This window comes from Dendropsophus ebraccatus, chromosome 2, assembly GCF_027789765.1.
Source record: "Dendropsophus ebraccatus isolate aDenEbr1 chromosome 2, aDenEbr1.pat, whole genome shotgun sequence".
Classification (NCBI taxonomy): domain Eukaryota; kingdom Metazoa; phylum Chordata; class Amphibia; order Anura; family Hylidae; genus Dendropsophus; species Dendropsophus ebraccatus.
Genome location: NC_091455.1, coordinates 166,536,014 through 166,559,727, shown reverse-complemented (window position 1 = coordinate 166,559,727; position 23,714 = coordinate 166,536,014). Strand labels below are relative to the sequence as shown.

At 40.1% G+C, this 23,714-nt stretch overlaps 1 protein-coding gene and 1 long non-coding RNA gene across 2 annotated transcripts in view; one reads left to right on the top strand and one right to left on the bottom strand.

Annotated features, from left to right (window-relative positions):
- The window catches only part of LOC138783678 (ubiquitin-conjugating enzyme E2 E2), a 167,380-nt gene extending 156,093 nt beyond the window's left edge, over positions 1-11,287 (top strand). Inside the window, exon 6 of the mRNA XM_069958683.1 lies at positions 10,553-11,287. Coding sequence (XP_069814784.1) covers positions 10,553-10,650 — 98 coding nt within the window. The 3' untranslated portion in view covers positions 10,651-11,287. The remainder of the gene's footprint in view (positions 1-10,552) is intronic.
- Positions 1-23,714, bottom strand: part of LOC138783679 (uncharacterized) — a 163,717-nt gene that overhangs the window by 19,624 nt on the left and 120,379 nt on the right. The window lies entirely within an intron of this gene.

The window sequence follows — 23,714 nt, the reverse complement described above, 5'->3', positions numbered from 1 at the left end:
TCATTTCATGTTTATTTGCCTCACGCCCTTGAATTGTAACGCTATACCAGCGACATGAGGTTTAGACATCAGATCCGAGCTCAGATAAAATACAGGCATTGACCCTTTACAGATTCTGAAGCTGTAGAACATTGTACGGCGGCTATTACCATATGAATGCCGCCCCGCTTTATCTGATCTAATTGCTTTCTTTCAGTAGCTTTTACATGGGCTTCCAAATGAAGCCGTGCCTTTTGTTTTTGCTACACGGAGAAGTTACTGCTTCCCCTTTAACTAGTGAAAAGACCATGAAGTGATTTCTATTCATCTTGGCGAAGTTTTCTGTGCCATTGAATAAACAATTGGAGATGTTAGAAGAAAAAACAGAATTGTTCTAAGAAAAACAGCGGCACTGCCAATAACAACCTGCAGAATTCTAGACATCCTTATTACTGCTGCAGTTTAGATGGATAAAGCAATGATGTATGGACGTCGCACTAGATTTCATAAATGTCTCTCGTGAATTTATAAATGTCGCCAATGAATCCATAAATGTCTCCAATAACTCCATAAATGTCACCAAAATACTGCATGCGCTATAGTTAAAAATTGGAAGCACATTTATATGCTCGGTTATTTAACAAGCCCTAAATGAACACGTGGAAAAGGGGAATTTTGATAGACGTCCATTGGAGTGGATGCATATTGTTCCTTATCACTTTATAAAGTAAGACAGATCCTTGTCAGTAATATTGCTCTCCGCCGGTCAGCAGCTTCACAGCATTGCAGTACTCAGCTGGCTTATTCACTATAGGTGGTATTCCATCAGAACAACACCACTTTTCTAAATAAAATCAATGTCCTGCTGTGCTGACAGCTGAGACCCCTGGACTAATGATAGAGATGAGAAATTTTCAGTATTAACTAAGTGAAACGCTTTCTTTGCTCGGAAGTTGGATTATTGCTGCCTGTCTTTGAACTCCATGCACTTTGGTGCCTGGAAAAGATGGATCCAGCCCTGGGAAACTGGGAGAAGGACGGGGTCCAGTACCCAGAGTGTGGAGTTTAAAGGCAGAAGGCCAAAAAGCTAACAAAGCCTTCCGTTAATACTGTAAATTGGCTACAATGTCTACAATAGCTTCAGATGGTGACCATTCAGATGAATGGAACTCCAGAACAGGAACCATTCTTTCCAGCAGCTATCCTCTTTGGTTCATAGACAATGGTCATGAGAGTGAACATGTACAGGACTTAATAAGGCATATAGAGAGAAGTTGTCCAGATTGGACTTGCCCCTTCATGTAGACCACAATCCGAAGAACTGTGTAGCACGTAAACTTACATCGGCAGAAGACTTTTTAGGATTTGTCACTAAGGTTCCATTCAGATGGGCAGACATATTCACGATTGACTTGTTTAATGAGTATTTTACACAGCTCAATGATCTTTTAGCCAGGACCATTCGAAGAACCGCTGGATCATATGAGGCCCTTGACTTGCATCTTTATCAGCTGCACATCCAATGTGTACAAAGAAATTTGCAGCCTACCAACAATGGTTTTTAAGGCTGCTAGAAATCCCACAAATCATGAACATGATTGGCTGGTCTCTGGGTGTTTTCTGAAGGACAGTATTCAACCTTTATAGCCAACTATTACCCCATGTAAGATGCATTTGATGATAAAGAGCTGGGAAATGCAGTCACCATACCTAGTCAGGTTTTGGGGAGTACAGTTCTCTCCATATTTAAGGGGAGTATGTTTCCTGAGACTAGTGCCACACAGCAAGATCTGCATTGTTACTAGTGGGAATGATGTAAAATTCATCAAAGACAAATGTCTCCCATTGTGACATTGAATGAGCGATGAGGAGGGCCTCATGCATTAAATATGAATGCACTAAAGAAATGGAATAGGCACTGCTTTGGGATCAAAACATGCTCCTCCACTTGGAAATCTAGATTGCCATGTGAATCTGCTGTGTCATAAATATCCCCACAGTGTACATTAGTATGATTACTTAGTTTCATCTGATAGGAAGATCACATAATGGAGATATTATAGTATCAGTCATTGGCTTGGCTTTAGAATATCGATGTAGCTATCATGCCACACTCCCCATAAAACTTTCATATACGGCCAAGTTGGTTGATCATGTATTTTCAATAGAGAGATGAGTAGCCTCTTACCCTGGCACCTAGACCTTATCCACTGATATAAAACTGTTGTAGATCCCAGTGGTTTTAGGTTATGGTAATGTTGGCAGAAGTGAATGGCGGAAACATTACAGTACACATGCTTTAATAGGTCATGTTATACACAGTGGAACGCTTGGTGATCTTACAACAAGCACAAATAAAATAATTTTCTGGAACACATACTGACGGTTTTGATATTTTTGCTTTTTTTTTCCGTTAGAAAAGGGATGTGGTTGGTAAGTTAGTTGCATATAATATATCAAATCTGTCAAAGTGACAGCTGTGCCCAGAGATGATAAACCAGACTTGCCATTGTCACATTATATTCTATAAAAATACTGGATTAAATAATGTCATTATTAACACATCACCACCAGCACCAGATAGTAATCTGTACCAGTCACCATATATTTTAGTACATTGGTGACATTTCCACAGAAGTTTTTTTTTACTGCTATTTCTTATACAAATAAGAAAATATGCATTGAGGCATTTTACATGTATAATTTATTGATCACATTGTAATACATACTTCATATCCTGTATTTTGCCATATATATATATATATATATATATATATATATATACATATATATATTTATGTATATGATTCATGGCTAAGGGCCCTATCACATGGAGCAATAATAGGTCAAATCAGATCGATTATCACTCCTGGTAATAGAGACAACTATCAGCCGATGACCATCATTGGCTGATCGTGTCTTTAGGTCCAACACCGAAATCATTGGCCACCGACCGCCATTTCTACGTGTAATCGTGATACGACGGCCAACGATTGTGTGAACTCTTAATACATTACCTCTCCACTAGAGATGAATGAACCTCGAGCATGCTCGAGTCGATCCGAACCCGAACTTTCGGCATTTGATTAGCGGTGGCTGCTGAACTTGGATAAAGCCCTAAGGCTTTGTGGAAATCATGGATATAGTCATTGGCTGTATCCATGTTTTCCAGACAACCTTAGAGCTTTATCCAAGTTCAGCAGCCCCAGCTAATCAAATACCGAACGTTCGGGTTCGGATCAACGCGAACCCGATTCGCTCATCTCTACTCTACACACTCCCAGTCTTCTCCTCCCCACTGCCACAGCTGCAGCTTCAGAACAGCTTATCTGAGCTGACAGGCCACTCAGCCAATCACTCGCCGCGGCGGTCCTGGCCAATGATTGGCTAAGTTGACTGTCAGCTCAGACAGGCCGCTCTGAAGCTGCAGCCTAGGCATCGGGGAGGAAGCAGAGGGCAGGAGTGTGGAGAGGTAATGTATTAGATTGTAGGACAAGGGCTGCACAGACATCGCTAACAATCTCTCTGCAGCCCTTACTAAACAATCAACCAGCTATGTAATCGGCTCAGGAAACGAGTGCTGATCTAGGAGATTGGCAGTCGCTTACATTATTGATCAGTTTGTCATTGGCCCGTCTAATAGGTTCCTTTGGCTGGGTTCGCACTGCATTTTTGCAGTATATTTAATGTATCCATTTTTAAATGGTCACTTTTAACATACAGAAAAACACGATAAAAATAAAAAAAAATCTGATCCGTTTCAATTCCTTTTTTTTTTTTTTTTATAATGGAAGTCAATGGAAAAATTTAATCCGTCTTTTTAACAGACTGCAAAAAGGCATTGTAACCTTAACCTAGGCTTAAGGCCCTATTCCACCAACAGATCTGACGACAGATTATCTGCCAAAGATTTGAAGCCAAACCCAGGAACAGACTGTAATCAGAGAACAGGTAATAAAGGAAAGACTGGATTTCTCCTCTTTTCCAATCCACTCGTGGGTTTGGCTTCAAATCTTTGGCAGATGATCTGTTGTCAGATCTGTTGGTGGAATAGGGTCGGGGATATCATGCAACCATCTCACTAACACACATAAACAGGAGGTAAAGTAAAGGGGGCTCTGGTGATTACAGGGGAATGGACAGAATATTTATTACTACAAAAAAGTGTCTGGGAACATACACAATGGCCTCCCTGTTGTTTATCCATTGAGTTCAATAGATCAAAAGTAGCTACTGATATCAATGGACTCTTGTGCAGGTACATTGTGGTATACATTGATTCTCCATTCTGACAGTGTGTCAACATATACCATGAACATATGAAAATGTTAGCAGCAAACATAGCCTAAAAGTAAAACACGGTAATGGTTAAAATGGAGAAATACAGGTAATAAAATGAAAACACTGTAACTAAAAATTGCTATGGAAGGAAAGGGTTAAATACTTTCAGTTCTCTTTTATCCATTTTTAGAATCCCTCTCCCTCCAGTTACTTGTCTTTTTATTTCATAGAAAAACTTTACAAATTAGGCAATAATGACTATATACAAGGCTATGTGTCAGAAGAAATCCTAATGTGGTAATTATCAGATAAAATCCTATCCAGTTTAATACAATTATGGAAATATATTTTATAATTAGCATAAGAGGCTTTCACCATGCAATCTCAGGCACTTTGCTGAGACCTGGCAAACATGGAACAGCCAAGCATAGCTCTTAAATAGTATTTTAAGTATTTGCTGTAAGTAAATTGTGCCTAAGGGTAAAATACACATTAATGAGCTGACGGGATTAAATATTAATTGAATTTATGCAATATCTGCAAATCTCACTGCAACTTAGGTAAAGAAATTCACTGACTTGTCCATATGACTAGTAGTCTTACATTCATTATTCGCTCAGGTTGGCTATAGAAAAAGCCGTTTGTAATTGTTAAAGGGGTTATTCAGGATTAAGGTAAAAAAAAAAAGCAACCCCTCACATGTCTACAGGCTGTGTATGGTAATGTAAATTCAATTCAAGCTTCAATACCAGACACCTACTTTCTGGATAACTGCTTTATATTACTGGAAGAAGAGGGATTTTAAGGGGTTGTTTAATTCCTAAAACCATTTTCCATTTCATTATATCCTTGAAACTACCCTTGTACTTGTTACACCATTCTACCAGGCGGTCACATGATGCCAGTCTTTGTTTCGTCTGGTCTTTGGATCATGGCACACACACTATATCCAGCATTGTGATGAAGTATATGTGTACATCAACTCCAGCATATTTAGAAATGGGCCGCATCCTGACCATCTCATAGCGTGCTCAATATGTTTTAGACATACATCAAGCTGATGTACCGCGGTGCATGCAGGATGTGGTATCAGCAGTAGACTATAGGAAATGAAGATGACAATCACGTGACTTCCCAGAAGAACACAGCAATGGGACATTTCATGGCTATAGTTCAATGGAAGATATTTGAGGAGTCGGACAACCCCTTTAAAGGAACACTGTATTATGCCTAGTACAGGCTTACTCTCATTACACAGAAGTAGGTCAGTTGTTGAGTAGACAATTGTCTGAGCCATAGTTTTGTAGACGTTCACATTTCAGTCCATATTGACCATATGAGGAGTTTAAACTGCCTACTGTATATATACATACAATCTTCCCTGAAAGATGATTGTCAGAAAGCTCTTTCATCCAACTATCACCTGACATTTTGAAACACAGCCAATTTTTTTCTTTAGACAATAACAGTTATCAGTTGGCTAAAATTTAAAAAGTTCCTTTTTAAATTTTACCCGATGAACAATTTTTGTGGTTGAAATCGTCTACTTTCAATAACCATAATCTAATGTTTTTGGTACCTTAAGGGTGCGTTCACACCTACAGGGTCCGCAGCAGATTCGATGGTGCAGGTCTGATGCTGTGTTCAGTTATTTAAATGAAATCTGCTACGGATCCGGTAAGTGTGAACGTACCCTTAAGGGGTTGTGTCATGGAGCAAAGAAAATGTAAAGGCAGGTGTGCACCACATATATATGTAAAGAAGAACAAATATGATGTTTTTAGTAAAGTAAGTTACATCACTGTACAGCTTCCCTCTCCAAATGATCTATTCACTTCATGGTTTACTCTCTAAACTATGACACTGCTGTTGCGATGCAACAGTGCAGACAGTTTCTCACAACCACCTTTGATTGTATGTGAAGTGAAAACCAACTGCCAGTACTAATGGGACAGATCAGTAGACTGCAACTGAACTGAGCACAAGTGGCCCAACTTGGGGGGGGGGAGGCCATGTTTTTGTAGCACTGGATAACCCCTCATCAATAGTTTATTAAGTTAAGTTTATTATCAGTAACCAAAAAACATGCACAGGGGTTATCAGACATCAGTGTGATGTACAGTACTATTTATATAGCTCTAACACAGTAATGTTTTAACCCCTGTGCAGCTGAAACTGATTCAACACTTTTGAGATAACAGAAAGTAGACACTTGTCATGTAGTGAACATGCCACTGGGCGTGTTTGTGGTTATAGCTAGGGTCACACAAACTTTATTACAGCTGTCATACAATAAAAGATTTATGTACAGCTAAAGCCTTAAAGGGTTATTCTCATTTCAGACATCTTAGAGAGAAATACTGCTTATATTTTTTTTAGCCCTAATAACTAAAATATTGCATTATACAGTGGGCCCCCTCAAAATGTCTAGTCAATTTGAAATAAAAAAAAAATAATGATGGTGGAAGTTTGGCACTGGAGTTTTTGCAAGTCTCCATCCTTTGATCTTATAGGGGTTGTCTCAGTCCCGGTTATACCACTAGTGCTAAGCCATTCCAGTCCAGTTATACCGCCAGTACTAAGCCACTCCTGTCCCGGTTATACCGGCAGTAATAAGCCACTCCAGTCCAGTTATACCGCCAGTAATAAGCCGCTCCAGTCCAGTTATACCGCCAGTACTAAGCCACTCCTGTCCAGTTATACCGCCAGTACTAAGCCACTCCAGTCTTGGTTATACCGCCAGTACTAAGCTGCTCCAGTCCAGTTATACCGCCAGTACTAAGCCGCTCCAGTCCCGGTTATACCGCCAGTACTAAGCCGCTCCAGTCCCGGTTATACCGGCAGTAATAAGCCACTCCAGTCCAGTTATAACGCCAGTACTAATCCGCTCCAGTCCACTTATACTGCCAGTACTAAGCCACTACAGTCCTAAGTGTGCCACCAGAACTAAGCCATTTCTCCCTCACTGATTGAAGATTTTTTTTTTTTTTTTTAACCACTTGCCTGAGCAGTTATAGATAAATATTTTCATGGAATACCTCTTTAAGACATAAGTGAGACACCACTCTTAATAACCCCCCATGTGCTGTGTTGATGTATTTAATATAAAATTCGCTGACACTGTTACTTCAGGTCTCTCGCCTGAGGCGGTGAGATGTAGCTAAAGTATTTTATTTGACGGAGGAATGCACCTAATAAGCACAGAATACTGATCCATACAGCAACACCCAATGTCTCACCCGCTATGTCTAGTAGTTACGCCATATTAGCCTGATTCGTGAGGGTCCTCTTTGTTTCTACTAGAGAGTGGTCTCTCTCCATGAAAGTTATGGTAGATACAGAAATAGCTCAGAGTTATATAGTATATCTAGTGAAGATGCCATAAAATACATCCTTGAAATTACCTGTAATCCATAAACGCTACAATAAAATTTGCATGATAAAGTCTTACAAGATCACAGAACCATAAGATGAAGCAGAGATATTGAACTATAAGGATTCTTTAAGTAATTTGGAAAATATTAGAGTCCCATAATGCCAGATTAAAGGAATTCTACATGTGACGGTGTCTCTGTGTGCGTTGTTATCATCACCAAACAAAGCTGCTTCAGTAACTGCAGTCTATGGGGATCTTCTACTCTTTCCTCTATAGTTTTCTGAATTCCGTACATTAATTCATGTTGCCAGCTGATTCCAAGCTCAGGTTTAGTCATCATTATATGCTACTTAATATTAAGTTCCGGTCTTAGTGTTTGATATCTCAATTCCCTCATCTGGGGCTGCACAGTCGGCAATTCAAGGCCTTTGCCAACAACCTTCCCTCATTTGACTTCATTATTATTATATGCATTAGATCTTCTGCCCCACGTGCTGGTAAGATATGTGGAAACCTTGAACACTTCTTATCTTCTCCGTTACACCTTTAATGATGGCTCGGGAAACCGAGGTGATTAAAAAGAGAAAGAATAGTAAATCCACCGCATCCTTTCTGTTCTGCTGTTTTCCTATTTAGAGGCAGCATCTGATATCCGCAGCAAAGCGTCCACTTACTGCAGCTGCCTTTATGCATGTAAATATTTTATAACTGCTGCTCGGCAATAAAACAGATGTAAAATGATGACAGTATTGATCGGAGGATTGATAGATCTGACCTAGTCTAACAGTGATTAATCCCTTACTACTCGGGACATGCCCTGCAGGGCAACATTAAAGCAGCTAATATGTGGCTTATGCCGGTTAAAAGTTGTTTTCCTTGCTCTATATGGTTATCAATGATTTAGATGTCTTTCCTGGTCATTTATTTTGTAGCAGATGCCGGGTTGCCACTTTTGCAACTTCATTAATAACACTTAATGGGATTGGTAATTACTGGAGTAGTGCCCATGTGTATACTGTCGTTGTGGTTAAGCAGACGTAATTCAGAATTTGACATTGTTGGTTTGATAGAGCCTACTGTATACAGTGTGTTCTACTCTCACCCTGTGGCCCTATCTTGCATTGTAGTAAAGAGGGTCCCACCAATTGCAAACAAGTGTAAAACCAGCAAGCTCTTGGGATCAATGGGAGTTCTAGTGTTCAGATGCCCACCAACTAATATGTCATACAATGTGTTGGGAAATAAAACGTCATTAATATACTGTGCAGTAAAACATAATCTTGTAAGTTTTATTTTAGCCATACCAGGTTATTATAATTTCTATAGTATTCAGACTTACCTTGGGGGAAAAGTATATGTAGAAAAGCCAATTGCTACCCCAGATAGTAATTTTATATTCCTTTATTAATGAAAATTACACATATGAAAAGTCTCTATAATTACATATCCTCTAACCCATAAAACCACTTAAAATAAATTCATACCAGCATGAATGATAGAAACCCAACCCCCATCCTTACTGAATATAGTGGGTCAAATCCCTCACAGCATATATGCAGAAAAGTCCATGGAGCTTCAGTTACGAGTCTCAAAACGCAGGACTAGACAGATATCCCTCCAAGGAAGGACCCAGCAAAGGGATAACTCCTGTACGGAGACCACCAAAACCACAGTATCCAACTCGATCATGAATCTGATGATATGACCAGGGAAGTATCAAAGTAGGGGAATGATCATTAATAGAGATGAGCGAACCCTTAAGTATGCTCGAGTCCATCCGAACCCAAACTTTTGGCATTTGATTAGCGGTGGCTGCTGAAGTTGGATAAAGCCCTAAGGCTATGTGGAAAACATGGATATAGTCATTGGCTGTATCCATGTTTTCCAGACAACCTTAGAGCTTTATCCAAGTTCAGCAGCCCCTGCTAATCAAATGCCGAACGTTCAGGTTCGAATGGACTCGAACCAGAACCCGGTTCGCTCATCTCTAATCATTAACTAGCAATGAGTTCATACGGTTTGTTCCTTGAATGTTCAGGAAACATTTCTTAGCCCTGTCTGTGCTTGATAGGCTTGTAGGTTTATACGAGCAGACAGATTGCTCTTGGCTTGGGGCCAAAGGTGTTATCAATAACTGCCTTAAAAGAGAAAGAATGAAAAAGAACGGAATAACAATATCACTAGACAGCATGGAGAGAGAATAAGCAAGACTATATAACAAGTGTAGGAAATGGCCATAGCTTGAGATATTAGGTTATGAAAGATGTTGTAACTAAATTCTATTGGGAAGACAACATCGAAGAGGTTTGGGGCATTTCTATAAGACGTGTAGCAAGGTTCTAATTCTTTTCACCCCATCCAACATGGGGAGTGGAAAGAATAGGGGAACCTTTTAAATGTCCACAAAATTTAACTGGTCACTACCCTATAAAATTGGCATAAATCAATAGTTCAAGTGAATATAATAAACTTTGTAATATATGTATCTTACTAGAAAAAAAGGAAAGAAATGGCACTTATCACATACAGTGAAAACCGCTAAAAGCTGTATAATCCCCTACATTCTACTGTTGCTGCTTCTGTGCTATAGAGATATAGGGGAACATGAACCCCCTTTCTGTGTGTACAGTGGATAATCTTCATCCACAAGCCTGGGGGCAACATTACAGATGAAGCCTGTAGAATATAAACTGGTGAAAATGCCATATACGTCTTGACAAAAGTTTGTTTAAAGGTTAGTAATCATTAAAATATATAGTATATAAGTTGTATACACATGTAAATTTCCCTGGATATGCTCTAAAACTAGATTTGAGGTTTAGTGTCTGCAAAGGATTTGCCTAGAAAAATATGGCTACCATCTCCCAAAAATAGTGTCACCCGGAATGACAACTATGTCTTTTCTTTGTCTTGCAGCTGATCCTCTTGTTGGAAGTATCGCCACCCAGTACATGACCAACAGAGCCGAGCATGACAGGATGGCCAGACAGTGGACCAAGAGATACGCTACATAGGATTTATTACAGTGGACCTGAGCAAGCACATTCACTAAGTGCATCAATAGCTCTCTTATTTGTTTTTGGTTTTTTTATTCTTTTATTATTTTTTTTATTTACATTTTGTGAAAAATACTGTATGTCCTTTTTATTAAGACTTTGTTAACTTGAATCTCCCCCTTCCCCCCCCCCCCGAAAATATGTGGGGATTTTAGTTTGTGTGTAAGAATTGTTGAATATGTGATAGCATAGAGCTTTGTTTGAAAGCCTTGTATCAATATTTGTGTTTTTCTTTTTCTTTTTTTTTTAGGAAGACGGGGATGGATAATTTAATGTTCAGTTACCTCCTCTTAATATTTGCCTAGTATTAGATTTCATTTTTATTTTATTTTTTTTTTTATATATTTTTTTTTTGTACCTAAAGTCTTTCATGGTGGGTGCATGCTCTGGGGGGAAGAGTGTTTTATATATAACATTTGAAAGAAAGAATCACTGTGCAAAAAATATGCTGTGTTTACCCACTGAGGACTTTCTAAATGAACAAAAAGGGGTATTTTGGGCTATTTAAAATTGCTTGTAAATTACTTTAGCAGGATGTGAAGCGGTTAATGTACACTTGTTTTATGAAACACTCAATAAAAACACTGCAAAATAAGCATATTTCCTGGAACAGCAGCATTGAACACAACTAATAGAAGCTTTGGATGACGGCAAGCAGAGGTCTTAAGTGGAAACTTATGGGAAGAAAGTTATTTTTGTTTTCTTTGTGTAATGTACATTAGTGTCATGCAACCCAATGAAAATAAAAGTGCCAGAAGTATTTGTTTCATGAAAGGTCATCCAGTCATCTTGAAACATTCTTAAAATATATTTTTAACCTTATTGAATAGTTTATATTACTAAAAGGACAATACTAGCTACAGTTGTCAATAAAGTGATCTCTGACACCGATATATACAAACCAGATTTTCCAATTTTAGAAGTAAAATATCAGGGCTTGGAAGGTTCCTGAAAGGTTATCTGTTAGCTCTTCATTTACTGGCAGTAAAGGTTACGATACCATGCGTTCATTGTTTGTTACACTGTTTGCCATGTTATTAACATTGGCTAATCACATACAGTATTGTGAAAACATTTTTGCCCTTACTCGATTTCTTCTATTTTCGCTAATTTCTCACATTTAAATGTGTCAAATATTCCAAATAATTTAAAACATTAGATCAAGAGAACACAAGTTAATACAAGCAGCTTTTACAAGAAAGATGTAAAGAAATATCTTTAATTTATATCACACGTGTAAAAAAGTAATTGCCCTCCTAAACCTAATAACTGGTTGTAACAACTGCAATTACAGTTTGTGATAACTTGCAATGAGTCTTACATGGCTGTTAAAGGGGTAGTGCGGCATTTAACATTTCTTCACTAAATAACACACATTACAAAGTTATACAACTTTGTAATGTGTGTTATTTAAGTGAATAGCCCCCTTCCCCGTGTTCCCCCCACCCCGGATGTGTGGTGCATTATACTCACCGACCCCGGACGCCATCTTGGGGCGACGACGTCATCGACCGCTCCAGCCGTCCCTAATTGCGGCCCCCCTCTGACGCGTCATCAGCTGCTCAGCCACGATTGGCTGAGCATAACTGTGTTCAGCCAATCACGGCCGAGCAGCTGATGACGCGGCAGAGGGGGACCGGCATGAGGAAGGCTAGCCTCCCAAAGATGATGTAGTTGACCCAAGATGGCAGCCCAAGTCGACAGCAATGGAGTAAGTATAATGCACCACACTGCCGGGGTGGAGGGAACACGGGGAAGGGGGCTATTCACTTAACCCATAGCTGCACCAGGACGTTACTGAACGTCCTCGTGCCGCTATGGGAGTTCAGAGGGGGGTCGCGCGGCGACCTCCCCTCTGAACTGCCGCGATCCCGGGTGCCGCATGTAGCCCGGGATCGCGGCTATTAGCGGGCACGGTCCGATCGCCGTGCCCGCTAATTAAGTACTTAGAAGCAGCTGTCAAAGTTGACAGCTGCTTCTAAATACTTGCTCATATCCATCCCTGGTGGTCTAGTGGGGGGATAGCCCCCCTGCGGCGCGATTTCGGGGGGGGCGATCCCCGCATCCATCCCGGGCCGGGGTCTGCGCCGTAATGGCGCTGATCCCGGCTCGGCATTCTATTGCTTTTGGCTGCAGCAGCCAAAAGCAATAGAACACCGATCTCATGGATTCATGCAGTATAACTATACTGCATGGATCTCTATGAGAGATCAGAGTGCATATACTAGAAGTCCCCCAGGGGGGCTTCTAGTATATGTGTAAAGTAAAAGAAAAATGTATTTTTAATAACACAAAATCCCCTCCCCTAATAAAAGTCTGAATCACCCCCCTTTCCCCATTTTATAAATAAAAATAAATAAATTAATAAACAAACATGTTTGCTATCGCCGCATGCGTAATCGCCCGAACTATTAATTAATCACATTCCTGATCTCACACGGTAAACGGCGTCAGCGCAAAAAAATCCCAAAGTGCAAAATTGCGCATTTTTGGTCGCATCAAATCCAGAATAATTGTAATAAAAAGCGATCAAAAAGTCATATATGCGCAATCAAGGTACAGATAGAAAGATCACATCATGGCGCAAAAACTGCCACCTCACACAGACCCATAGACCAAAGGATAAAAGCGCTATAAGCCTGGGAATGGAGGTTTTAATTTTTTACAAGCCATCAAATCAAATAAAAGTTATACATGTTACATATCGTTGTAATCGTAACAACTTAAGGAACATATATAACCAGTTTTACCCCAGGGCGAACGGAGTAAAAACAATGCCCCCCCCCCCAAATAAAAATCACCACACATATAATTTTTTTCTGGTTTCCCGGCACATTTTAGGCAAAAATTACATCTGCCATAGCAAAGTACAATTAGTTGCGCAAAAAATAAGGGCTCATTTGGGTCTCTAGGTGGAAAAATGCAGGCGCTATGGCCTTATATACACGAGGAGGGAAAAACGAAAATGCAAAAATGAAAACTGGCTGTGTCCCCTAAGGGTTAAACAACACACATTACAAAGTTGTATGTGTTATTTAGTGAATATATGTTAAACGCTGCACTACCCCTTTAAGGAAATTTGGCAGAATTGTGAGCTCTGTATAAAAGCCAGCCCTCTGTTTCTACCTACTTGGATGATCTGCCCTAGACTGCAGCCCCAAACTCGTAGATGTTCCCTACTCTCACTAGGTGCAGGGCCCATCAGGGGTACAGAAAAAGTTGGCAGTCAGTAACAGCTGAGGGTTAAAACAAGGAGAGCAATACCTAAGATAGAATCAGAAACAGAGACATTACCAGTATACAGAGTTGAGATCAAACATAGATGGTAGTGCAGTACAAAATCAAGGTCAGGGCTGTAGTCAGGAGCATAATCAACAAGCTGAGGAATGCATGGCAAAAGACAGATTATTACAACGGCTACTGTGTTACACACCCATATAAATCTCCCTTCAGCTTTCAGTCTGCGATTGCCCGGGTGCTCCAGAGTCTCTTGATAGACATCCTGTCCACTATGTCACTGGGCCCAGCAGCATCATGCCCCTAGGTACTGATAGTCTGCCTGGCCATTGCTTGTGATAACCAGGTATGCTTAACGACCACCTCCCTCACTATGCAGGAGATGTGGCGATCAGCGCAGGACGGTGAACTGGTAGGTTCCTGACAGCTACAAGCATGAACTACACATTTAAAGGGCTTGTACAGGGACAGAAGCACATCACTGCCCCCCCCAAGAGTATAACTGCTATAATACTGCCTCTTATGTACAAGAATATAATTACTATAATCGACTGGGGAGAAAAATAGGGAAGAGCACCACTAAGCAATCTCCAGCACCTGCGCTTAATGTGGAAAACAGGCTGTATTGTTAGGTCCAGTATCTCATATCCCTGGGGTGCTCAGCCAAAAAAGAATTATAATGCATACACAAGTGGGATAGAGGTGGGGGGATGGAGCAGGCTCGTCCTCTCAGACTGGCTACAATACGCATTACAGCCTACTATGTACAAGAATATAACTACTATAATACTGCCCCCTATGTACCAGAATATAGCGTGTGTACCCCCTATGTACCAGAATATAGAATGTAGCGTGCGCCCGCACCTCCACCTGTCCTCCCTTCCCCGCTGAACATAGTGCCTGAATAAAGGAATCCTACGTTGCCGGTGAGTGCCCGGATCTGTTTTTTCCATTTGCTATAACTATTATAATACTGCCCCCATGTACAAGAATAAAACTAGTATAATACTGCTCCTATATATAAGAATACAACTACTATAATACTGCCCCCTATGTACAAGAATATAACTATTATAATAAAGCCAGATGTACAAGAATATAACTACTATAATACTGCCTCATATTCTTGTACATATGAGGCAGTATTATAGTAGTTATACGTACAAGAATACAAAAATATGAGGCAGTATTATAGTAGTTATATTCTAGTACACAGGAGGCAGTAGCATAGCAGTTATATTTTTGTACATAGGGGGCATCATTATAGTAGTTATATTCTTGTATATAGGAGCGGTATTATAGTAGTTATATTCTTGTTTATAGTGGGCAGTATTAGGCTAGGTTCACACTACGTATATTCCAGTCAGTATTGTGGTCCTCATATTGCAACCTCAACCAGGTGTGAATTGAAAACACAGAAAGGATCTGTTCTCACAAAGTTGAAATTGAGTGGATGGCCGCCATTTAACAGTAAATAACGGCCATTATTTCAATACAATGGCTACTGTTTTAAAATAACAGCAAATATTTGCCATTAAATGGCGGCCATCCACTCAATTTCAACATTGTGAGAACAGATCCTTTCTGTGTTTTCAATCCACTCCTGGTTGAGGTTGCAATATGAGGACCACAATACTGACTGAAATATACGTAGTGTGAACATAGCCTTATAGTAGTTGTATTCTTGTACATAGTAGCAGTAGCATAGCAGTTATATTCTTGTACATACATTCAGTATTATACGAGCAGTGACGCTGCTGTGCAAGGTACAGTACAAAGCCAGCTCTGGGGAACCTGCCTAATATAATCTCCATTGCTAGCGGAGGGGAAGGACAGGCCAAAGGTCCCCTTCTCTGATTCAAACATACAAGTGAGGGGAATTATCAAGAACATACGACATACATGGCTGCAGTCACCCATTAGATTTACTATAGTGACCTGGTGTAAATCATAGTGTAAATCTACAGCAGCTCAAGGCTGGAGCACATCTATTAGGAGCCAGCACCATTTAATAACTGCATAACGATGGGTGATGGGGAGATACGGGAGTCTTCGTAAGCCCCCCACCACCATTACGTTGTGTGTTTCTATAGACACATGTCAGTTACCAGTTAATGAAATGTCACAGCTATTTCATTACTTTAATACAAGTAATTCATAATCTCTAAAGACATTTATTAAAGGCCCATGGACTGAAAAAGACGACGCTTCACACATATTTAATTAGCATTTTCTTCACAGACTTCCAGAAACATATGTAAATATGACTGCATGCTCTCAGCATAGAACCGCGCTGTTCCATAGCTCATCATCATTAGGAATACATAATACATTTGTGCCACTTAGGATTGCTTCATTAATGGGATTATGATGATGATTATTTTCTCTTTTGTTATTCTTTGTTTATGAAGTGGCAGCATACTATTAAAGGAGAACTGCCGGATATGGCTTTGAAGCCCCTTATTGTAGGAAATTATGTAAATTCATGCCTTGAGCTTTTAGAGGTGTAAATTACCGACATCCAGTGAGAAGAAGAAGCCATGAGAATAATATGAATAATCACAATGGGGAGCGCAGTTTTTGGTCTGAATTTCACTTTGGGCACTATATTTGTGTATTCTAATAAATTCTAAAATCCGGCTCAAATTAATTTCATATCAATTATTTATTCAGGTCAAAGCTCAATTTCTTGTACAGAGCTCCAAGTCCCTTGTTAACATACAGCCTCCATTAAATTTAAAAGGGTTTGCCCATGAAGAAAACAAGTCACTAAGTAAATAGGAGAATCGTATCCCTGTCAGGAGTCCCAATGTGCCGTTCGGTTGCCTCGATACCATAACAGGTCTCTATGGCACATGGAATTATTTTATCTGTAGCTGGCTACCTCCTTTCATGAAGAGAATCCACTGTGCATGCCTATCATTCCAGCCAGCCCGCAGCGGGCAGTCAATACACGTCCATGAAAGGAGGAAGCCGGCCACAGACACGTTCTATGGACAGAACAATGCCATGACTTCATGCGCAACCATAGAAACATAGGTAACCGAAAGGCACGGTTGAATTCCTAGCAGGTATTATAGGGAAATTACTCTGATTATGTGCATAGTTTTAAATTACTTTTAGTTTATAGGCAAATTCCTTTAAGAGATCAGTTTAAGGTAAACTACAAACCCCTTGTGTTTGTAAACAAGTAATAAGGTGAAATCTGTGACCCGTGGGTGGGTGGGAAGGGAGTTCTGTTCAGTCTCCTCTGGCTGCACACTGCTGGGTGTAGGTTCTCTGTCTCTGCCAAAAAACCTTTTAAAGCTGGGTTCACACTACGTTTTCGCAATCCGTTTTTTGAAGAAAAAAAAACAATGCAACTGTGTGCATCCGTTTTGATCCGTTTGTTTTTTTTATGGACACAAAAACGTGGTTAACCTCATTTTTGTGTCCGTCCAAAAAATTGATCCATTTTGATCTGTTTTTTTTTTATAATGGAAGTCAATGGAAAAACTGATCAAAACGAATGTACACAGTTGCATACATTTTTTCCATCGTTTTTTCATCCGTTTTATGCAAAAAAAAAAGGGATTGCAAAAATGTAGTGTGAACCCAGCCTTACACGTGCCAAACAACGCCAACAAGCGTTTATAGTAATGCTCATTCGGACAATAAACAGCCCATGTAAAAGTGTCAGCCGAGGAGCTGAAAATAGCCCGCTTATCAGCTGATCATCTCTGTGTGTAAACAGGATGTACAGCCAATTGCAATGTATCTAAATGGCCCAGGGGCCTGGAAAAGCTGGATCCAGTCCTGGGAAACTTCTCCCAGTTTCCCAGGACTGGATCCAGCTTTTCTTGGTACCCAGGGAGGAGCAGCACGGAAATGAGAGGCAGCCCGCGTATAAGTCGACTGCTGAGCAAACAAAGTCATTTGCTTCGCTTGTAATATACATTCGCTCATCTCTTGTTACGATACAAAATATTTCAAGTATGAAATAAAAAAAAAAAAATTCAAATAAAAACCACTGCAACCTTTGATGGATCATTTGTGTCTGGGTGAGGTCTTTGCTTAGACATAACCTCAAGCTGAATATGTCTTGACAGTGTTTCTGCATACTATAGCTATAAATAGATGTCTAACTTCCTGGAAGGTACAGTACATAACAGAGAAACTAGAATTCTCCCTACTCAGCGCCATTACATACACATCATCAGCTCAGCACACTGGCTCGCTCGTGTAAAGGTCTTTTCCCTGAGACTACGTTGCTGTTTGCTTACAGATTATATTACAGTCATTAAAATGTGTCGACTGACAGCCAGGATTTCAGAGCTCACTTCAATTTGAATATGGTTATGCAAGACATGGTAATCCATAAAATGTGTGTAAACCAGAAATATGTCTGTATGTCTATAGTGTAAAGAAGTATTTGACCTCTTAAAAGTGTCCCTGATATGGTCTGGTAATATATCAGTTCCTCAAATTTTGGTCAATTAATTTTAGTCCATCATTCCCTATATAACAATTTTTAAAAAGGATATACATATATTTTTTTTAATTCTAAAATTCTAAGCTGTTCCCAAGCCTCTTGCTGTGTGTCGCCAGCAGAGATGAGCGCTACTCGAGCATACTTGAGTCCAATCGTTCAGCATTTTAATGCCCATGGCCATATCCAGGTTTTCCAGGACTCCCTAGGGCTGCATCCAACTTCTCCAGCCACTGGTACTCACATGCCAAACAATCAGATTTAAGTACAGTATCTGCTAAAAAATGGCTGCTGGAGGTCCTGCAAATATTTCCGTGAGCTGTTAGTGTCCCTTATATCACTTCTAGGGTAGACTAACTGTAATAAGCAAAGTTTCCTCAGATCATCCCACCAGCAGTTGGAGTAAGGTGTTGCTCCACAGCAAAGGCAGTATTAGAGCGCTTACCACGGAGCCACCATACTCCTACAGTAGACAGTTCCCCCAAAGAACTTCTCATTCACTACACCACTGCAAAAAAAGTTGACAGCTGGCTTTCATTGACAGGAAAAGTAATGGGCTCCGAAACATCAACTTTATTACTGTTAAATGCTTAGAAGTGGTTTAGCAGAGACGGGTGTGTAACAAAGGTGCCACATGTGTCTGAATGGTGGACAAGGAAATTGTAGGAGCTGCTCATGTTTGTTGGCATATCAAACAATCCTATGTGTCACAGGAGTACCCATCAGAACCCTGATAACAGTGGCACCTGTCAAATCACCCTCTCTATACCAACATCAATAGCAATTGTGGTTCAGACTGCAGGGAACATAACAAACAAGTATACTTACCCAGCTCTCTCCAACCACTTAATTTATGCTGTGTTTCTCTTTACTACTTCTGGCAACATTCTTTATGGACAGGAAATGTCCACTCAGTATCCTATTTTCTATGGGCATTTCCTGTCCACATGGCACGTCAGTGGAAGTAGTGAAGAAGAGGAGTGTGGCAGAGTGGTCAGAAAACCGTTACCATTCAGGGTGTGAGCTAGGTAAGTCTGTCTATTATGTTTCCTGCCACATATTAAAAAATTGCTCCAGACTGGAAAACCACTTTGAATTGCATTTATAGTCTCAAGAATTTTAAAGGGGCTGTACAGGATTTAAAAAACATGGCTACTTTTTAAAAAAATAAAGCCACCCCTATCCATGGGTTGTGTTTTTCATAGATATAAGAGTTTGGAAACAAGGAAGATTTATATGTGGTACAGTTCCGGATTACAGCTCACAGTTTCCAAGGGCCCCCTCTTTATATGAAAGCTGAAACCTTCTTTTTCCTAGATATACAAGTGTTTCTTTATGACAAGCTGTGTATGACCTGGCTGCACTTACATCCTTGTTACTCAGCTGTCTTAGGCTTCTGAGAGGTAAATCTGTGCATCTTTGTGGTAGTGGAACAAATCTAAGCCATACTCATTGTAACCCACACTATATAAAAGGTTTTACCAGGATGTGGAAAGGCATGGATGGAGAATCTGTGGCCCTCTAGCTGATGCAAAACTACAGATCCCATCATGCCTGGACAGCCAAAGCTAAAACTGGCCGTCTAGGCATGATGGAAATTGTAGTTTTGTTTCTAGAGGGCCGCAATTCCCCATCCCTGTGGAACAGGGTCTCTTTTGCAGAAACAGCTTTACTCATCCCTCACCTGTTGCTGCTATTACAGCTCAGCCTCATTCACTTGAATGGACCTAAGTCACAATACCACACATGGACAATGGACTAGAGCGGTGTGTTTTTCATCAAAACAAACAATAACAAATAAAACTACACACCCTGTTACTTGTTTAGTAATGCCATCCTGACTAAACTTCATCCTAAACTAACACTGAAAATAATGTTATATACATGAAAATGCTAAAAAAACAAAACAACAGGAATGAACTTTATTTTAAAACATGTTTTTGATCTGGCATCATCTGGAAGGTATATCTAGAAGAACGGCTAAGGCAGAATGAAGAGATCAGCTATAGAGATGGCTTAAAGTGTTAGTTTACAGCAATTTCTCTTTGTTACTGATTGTTTTCTCCCCATCAGCCTTCTCCTGTGCCTGGCAGTACCACTCAGCTCCAGGAAAATCAATATCTGCAATTCTTAGTTCTTTTATTAAAATATTATTCAGGAACAATTGGTCCCTGTGCCCCTTTAAAATGTTATTACTTTGCATTCAAGCAATGGAAAGTGGACAATCGCCCTTCATCTCTATGCATGTTTGCTTGCCATTTTAATTCAGAAAATATATTTGGGATGCCATTTGCTAATTTTACTTACAAATGCTACATGCGTTGCTTCATTTTTGTTATATAGCTGGTTATTTCTGGCTCTTAAATGGGCTGTTTGGGAATTTTAAACCACAGAGCATCACAGGCTCAGCTCTCTGTACATAATATTCATAAGGTATAGTATGAAGTTAGAAATTTCTATCATGTAGGGCTATACTAGGATTAGTGGTAGTGATTAGAGATGAGTGAACCTGGAGCATGCTCGAGCCCATCCGAACCCGAACTTTCGGCATTTGATTAGCTGGGGCTGCTGAAGTTGGATAAAGCCCTAAGGCTATGTGGAAATCATGGATATAGTCATTGGCTGTATCCATGTTTTCCAGACAACCTTAGAGCTTTATCCAAGTTCAGCAGCCACCACTAATCAAATGCCGAACGTTCGGGTTCGGATGGACTTGGACCCGAACCCGGTTTGCTCATCTCTAGTAGTGATGCATGAAGTAAGGGGGGCAGGAACTCATGCTTTGTAGCTTATGTGAGTCAAATGGACAATGGACATCCACTCAAGGGAACAGAAAACCATCTTCCACCATGCACTTCTGACACCATTTTGTGCTGTCTCACTTTCTTAAGAAGGTAATAGACAGGGATGAAATAGTAGACTGAGATAAGGAAAGATCTTTAAATTGGAAAGAAAGAACTGGAAAATCTAAAGAGCAAGCAAGCGACGCAATCAGGTCAATATTTACTTGCTCCTTGTTACTGCTCTCTGCTGGCGCTACTACTTGCCCAGACAGCGGGTAAGAGCAGGAGGCCGCATGGAGCCCGTAAGAGATGTCTGCTGCTGCCACTCCTATTACACGGGGCAACGGCCAGAAGACCGTTGTTATCGTTGTAGTTTTTTCAACATGTTAAAAGACAAGGATCAGCCGACATTGTGCATGTCGGATGATCATTGCTAGAGATGAGCGAACTTCGAGCATGCTCGAGTCCATCCGAACCCAGACTTTCGGCATTTGATTAGCGGTGGCTGCTGAAGTTTGATAAAGCCCTCAGGCTATGTGGAAAGCATGGATATAGTCATTGGCTGTATCCATGTTTTCCAGACAACCTTAGAGCTTTATCCAAGTTCAGCAGCCCCCGCTAATTAAATGCCGATCGTTTGGGTTCGGATCGACTCGAACCCGAACCCGGTTCGCTCATCTCTAATCATTGCCTTTTAACACTAGTTATTACATCAAGCGATTATCAGCCATAACAGCCTGGTGTAAGAGCCTGGTATAATAGGGCCTTAAGTCTGATATCAGTAATTAAGTAGAAAAAAAAGCATCAATGTTAAGACATTATTTCTTTATAATTTATAATTTCAATGTATACTGGTAAAGAACAACTTGTTGGCTTAAGACTTTTTTAGATATCTTTGTTAAGCTCATCAATGGCCTTCTGCTTCATCATCAATGGCTTTATTTTAATGTAATACTAACCACTTTGGCACAAAATTCGTACAGACATTATCAACAGAACTCTGACAATACGTTTAAAAACTTGTCATAGTCAAAACTTTCAAAAGCATTGCTTAACCCCTTAACGACCGTGGGCGTACATTTGGGCCTCCACTGCCTGGGCCTTAATGCAGAAGGGCGTAAATGTACGCCCTGGCGTGGTACTGGGCTATGGAGAGAGCTCAGGAGCTGAGCTAGCTCCATAGCGGGTGAGGACTAGCTGTATCTGCAGTTGAACCCTCACCCTCAATGGCGGGCCCGCAACGTTTAAGTGTAAGTGACCGGAGCATCTCCGATATGCTCCTTACCACCGTGCACTTTGATCTTCCATCTTCTGATTCAGTCTGCCACAGGCAGGCTATATCAGAAGATTGCCGGTGGCATAGCAGTGATCAGTGTTACTGATCTAATGTCCCTAAGGGGACTTAAAAAGTGTAAAAAAAAAATGATAAAAGTTTATATAAATGTCCCAAAGCTCCTCCTCCAATAAAAGTGAAAATCACCCCCCCCCTTCCCATTTTATACATAAAACACAAAAATAATAAAGTTAATTAACATATAATATAATGTAGTGGGCGTAATCATCCGATCTATTAAAATAAAACAATATTGTTCCCGCACGGTGAATGGGTCAACAAAAAAGCGCAAAACGCAAGGATTGCTTTTTTAAAATTATATTTTATGCATTAAAAAAATTAACAAAAAGCGATTAATACGTCTGATCTAGAAAAATTTACTGATAAAAACTAGAGATCATGACGCAAAAAATGACACCCCATATGACCACGTAGGTGAAAAAATAAAAGCGCTATAAGAGTCCAAGAGTCACAATAGGGCCATTTTAAATACAGCTATTTGCAAAAAAAAAAAGTTTTACTGCTAATAAAAATAGTAAAACGTTAGAAAACCTAGTAAACCTGCATATTGCTGTGTTCAGACTGACCTATAGAATAAAGAATAAATGTCAGTTTTACTGTAAAGTGCATTATGTAAACATGGAATCCCCCAAAATTTGCGGAATCGCATTTTTTGACCCAAATTCACCCGTTAAATGATATTTTGGGGGTTCCGTTATTCATTTTATGGCAGATTAAAAGATGCCATTACAAAGTGCACCTGTTCCTTGAAAAAAAACAAGCCCTCACATGGCCCTGTAGGTGGAAAAATAAAAAAGCGTTATGGGTCTTAGGGTAGGTTCATTCTGAGGAATTCTCACGGAATTCCGCAGTATGTCCGCAAGCACGGGCGTGTGCCTTTCCGCCGGCTCCATAGACACCATTCTATGGGCCGGCGTATTCCGCTATCCGCCGAAAGAAGTGACATGTCACTTATCCGCGAGAGTTCCGGAGTGTGAACCCACCCTTAGAAGGCAAGGAGGAAAAAACTAAAACACAAAAGTGGCAATTGGCCTTAAGGCCATTTCAGGCCCAGTCCTTAAGGGGTAAAAGGAAAATTAACAGCAGGTTAGAAGAATTTAACCTGCTGTTATAACTATATGGGAACGTATAAAAGTTTTGACTCTCCAGAATATACAATATCATAATACATTTAGCACTA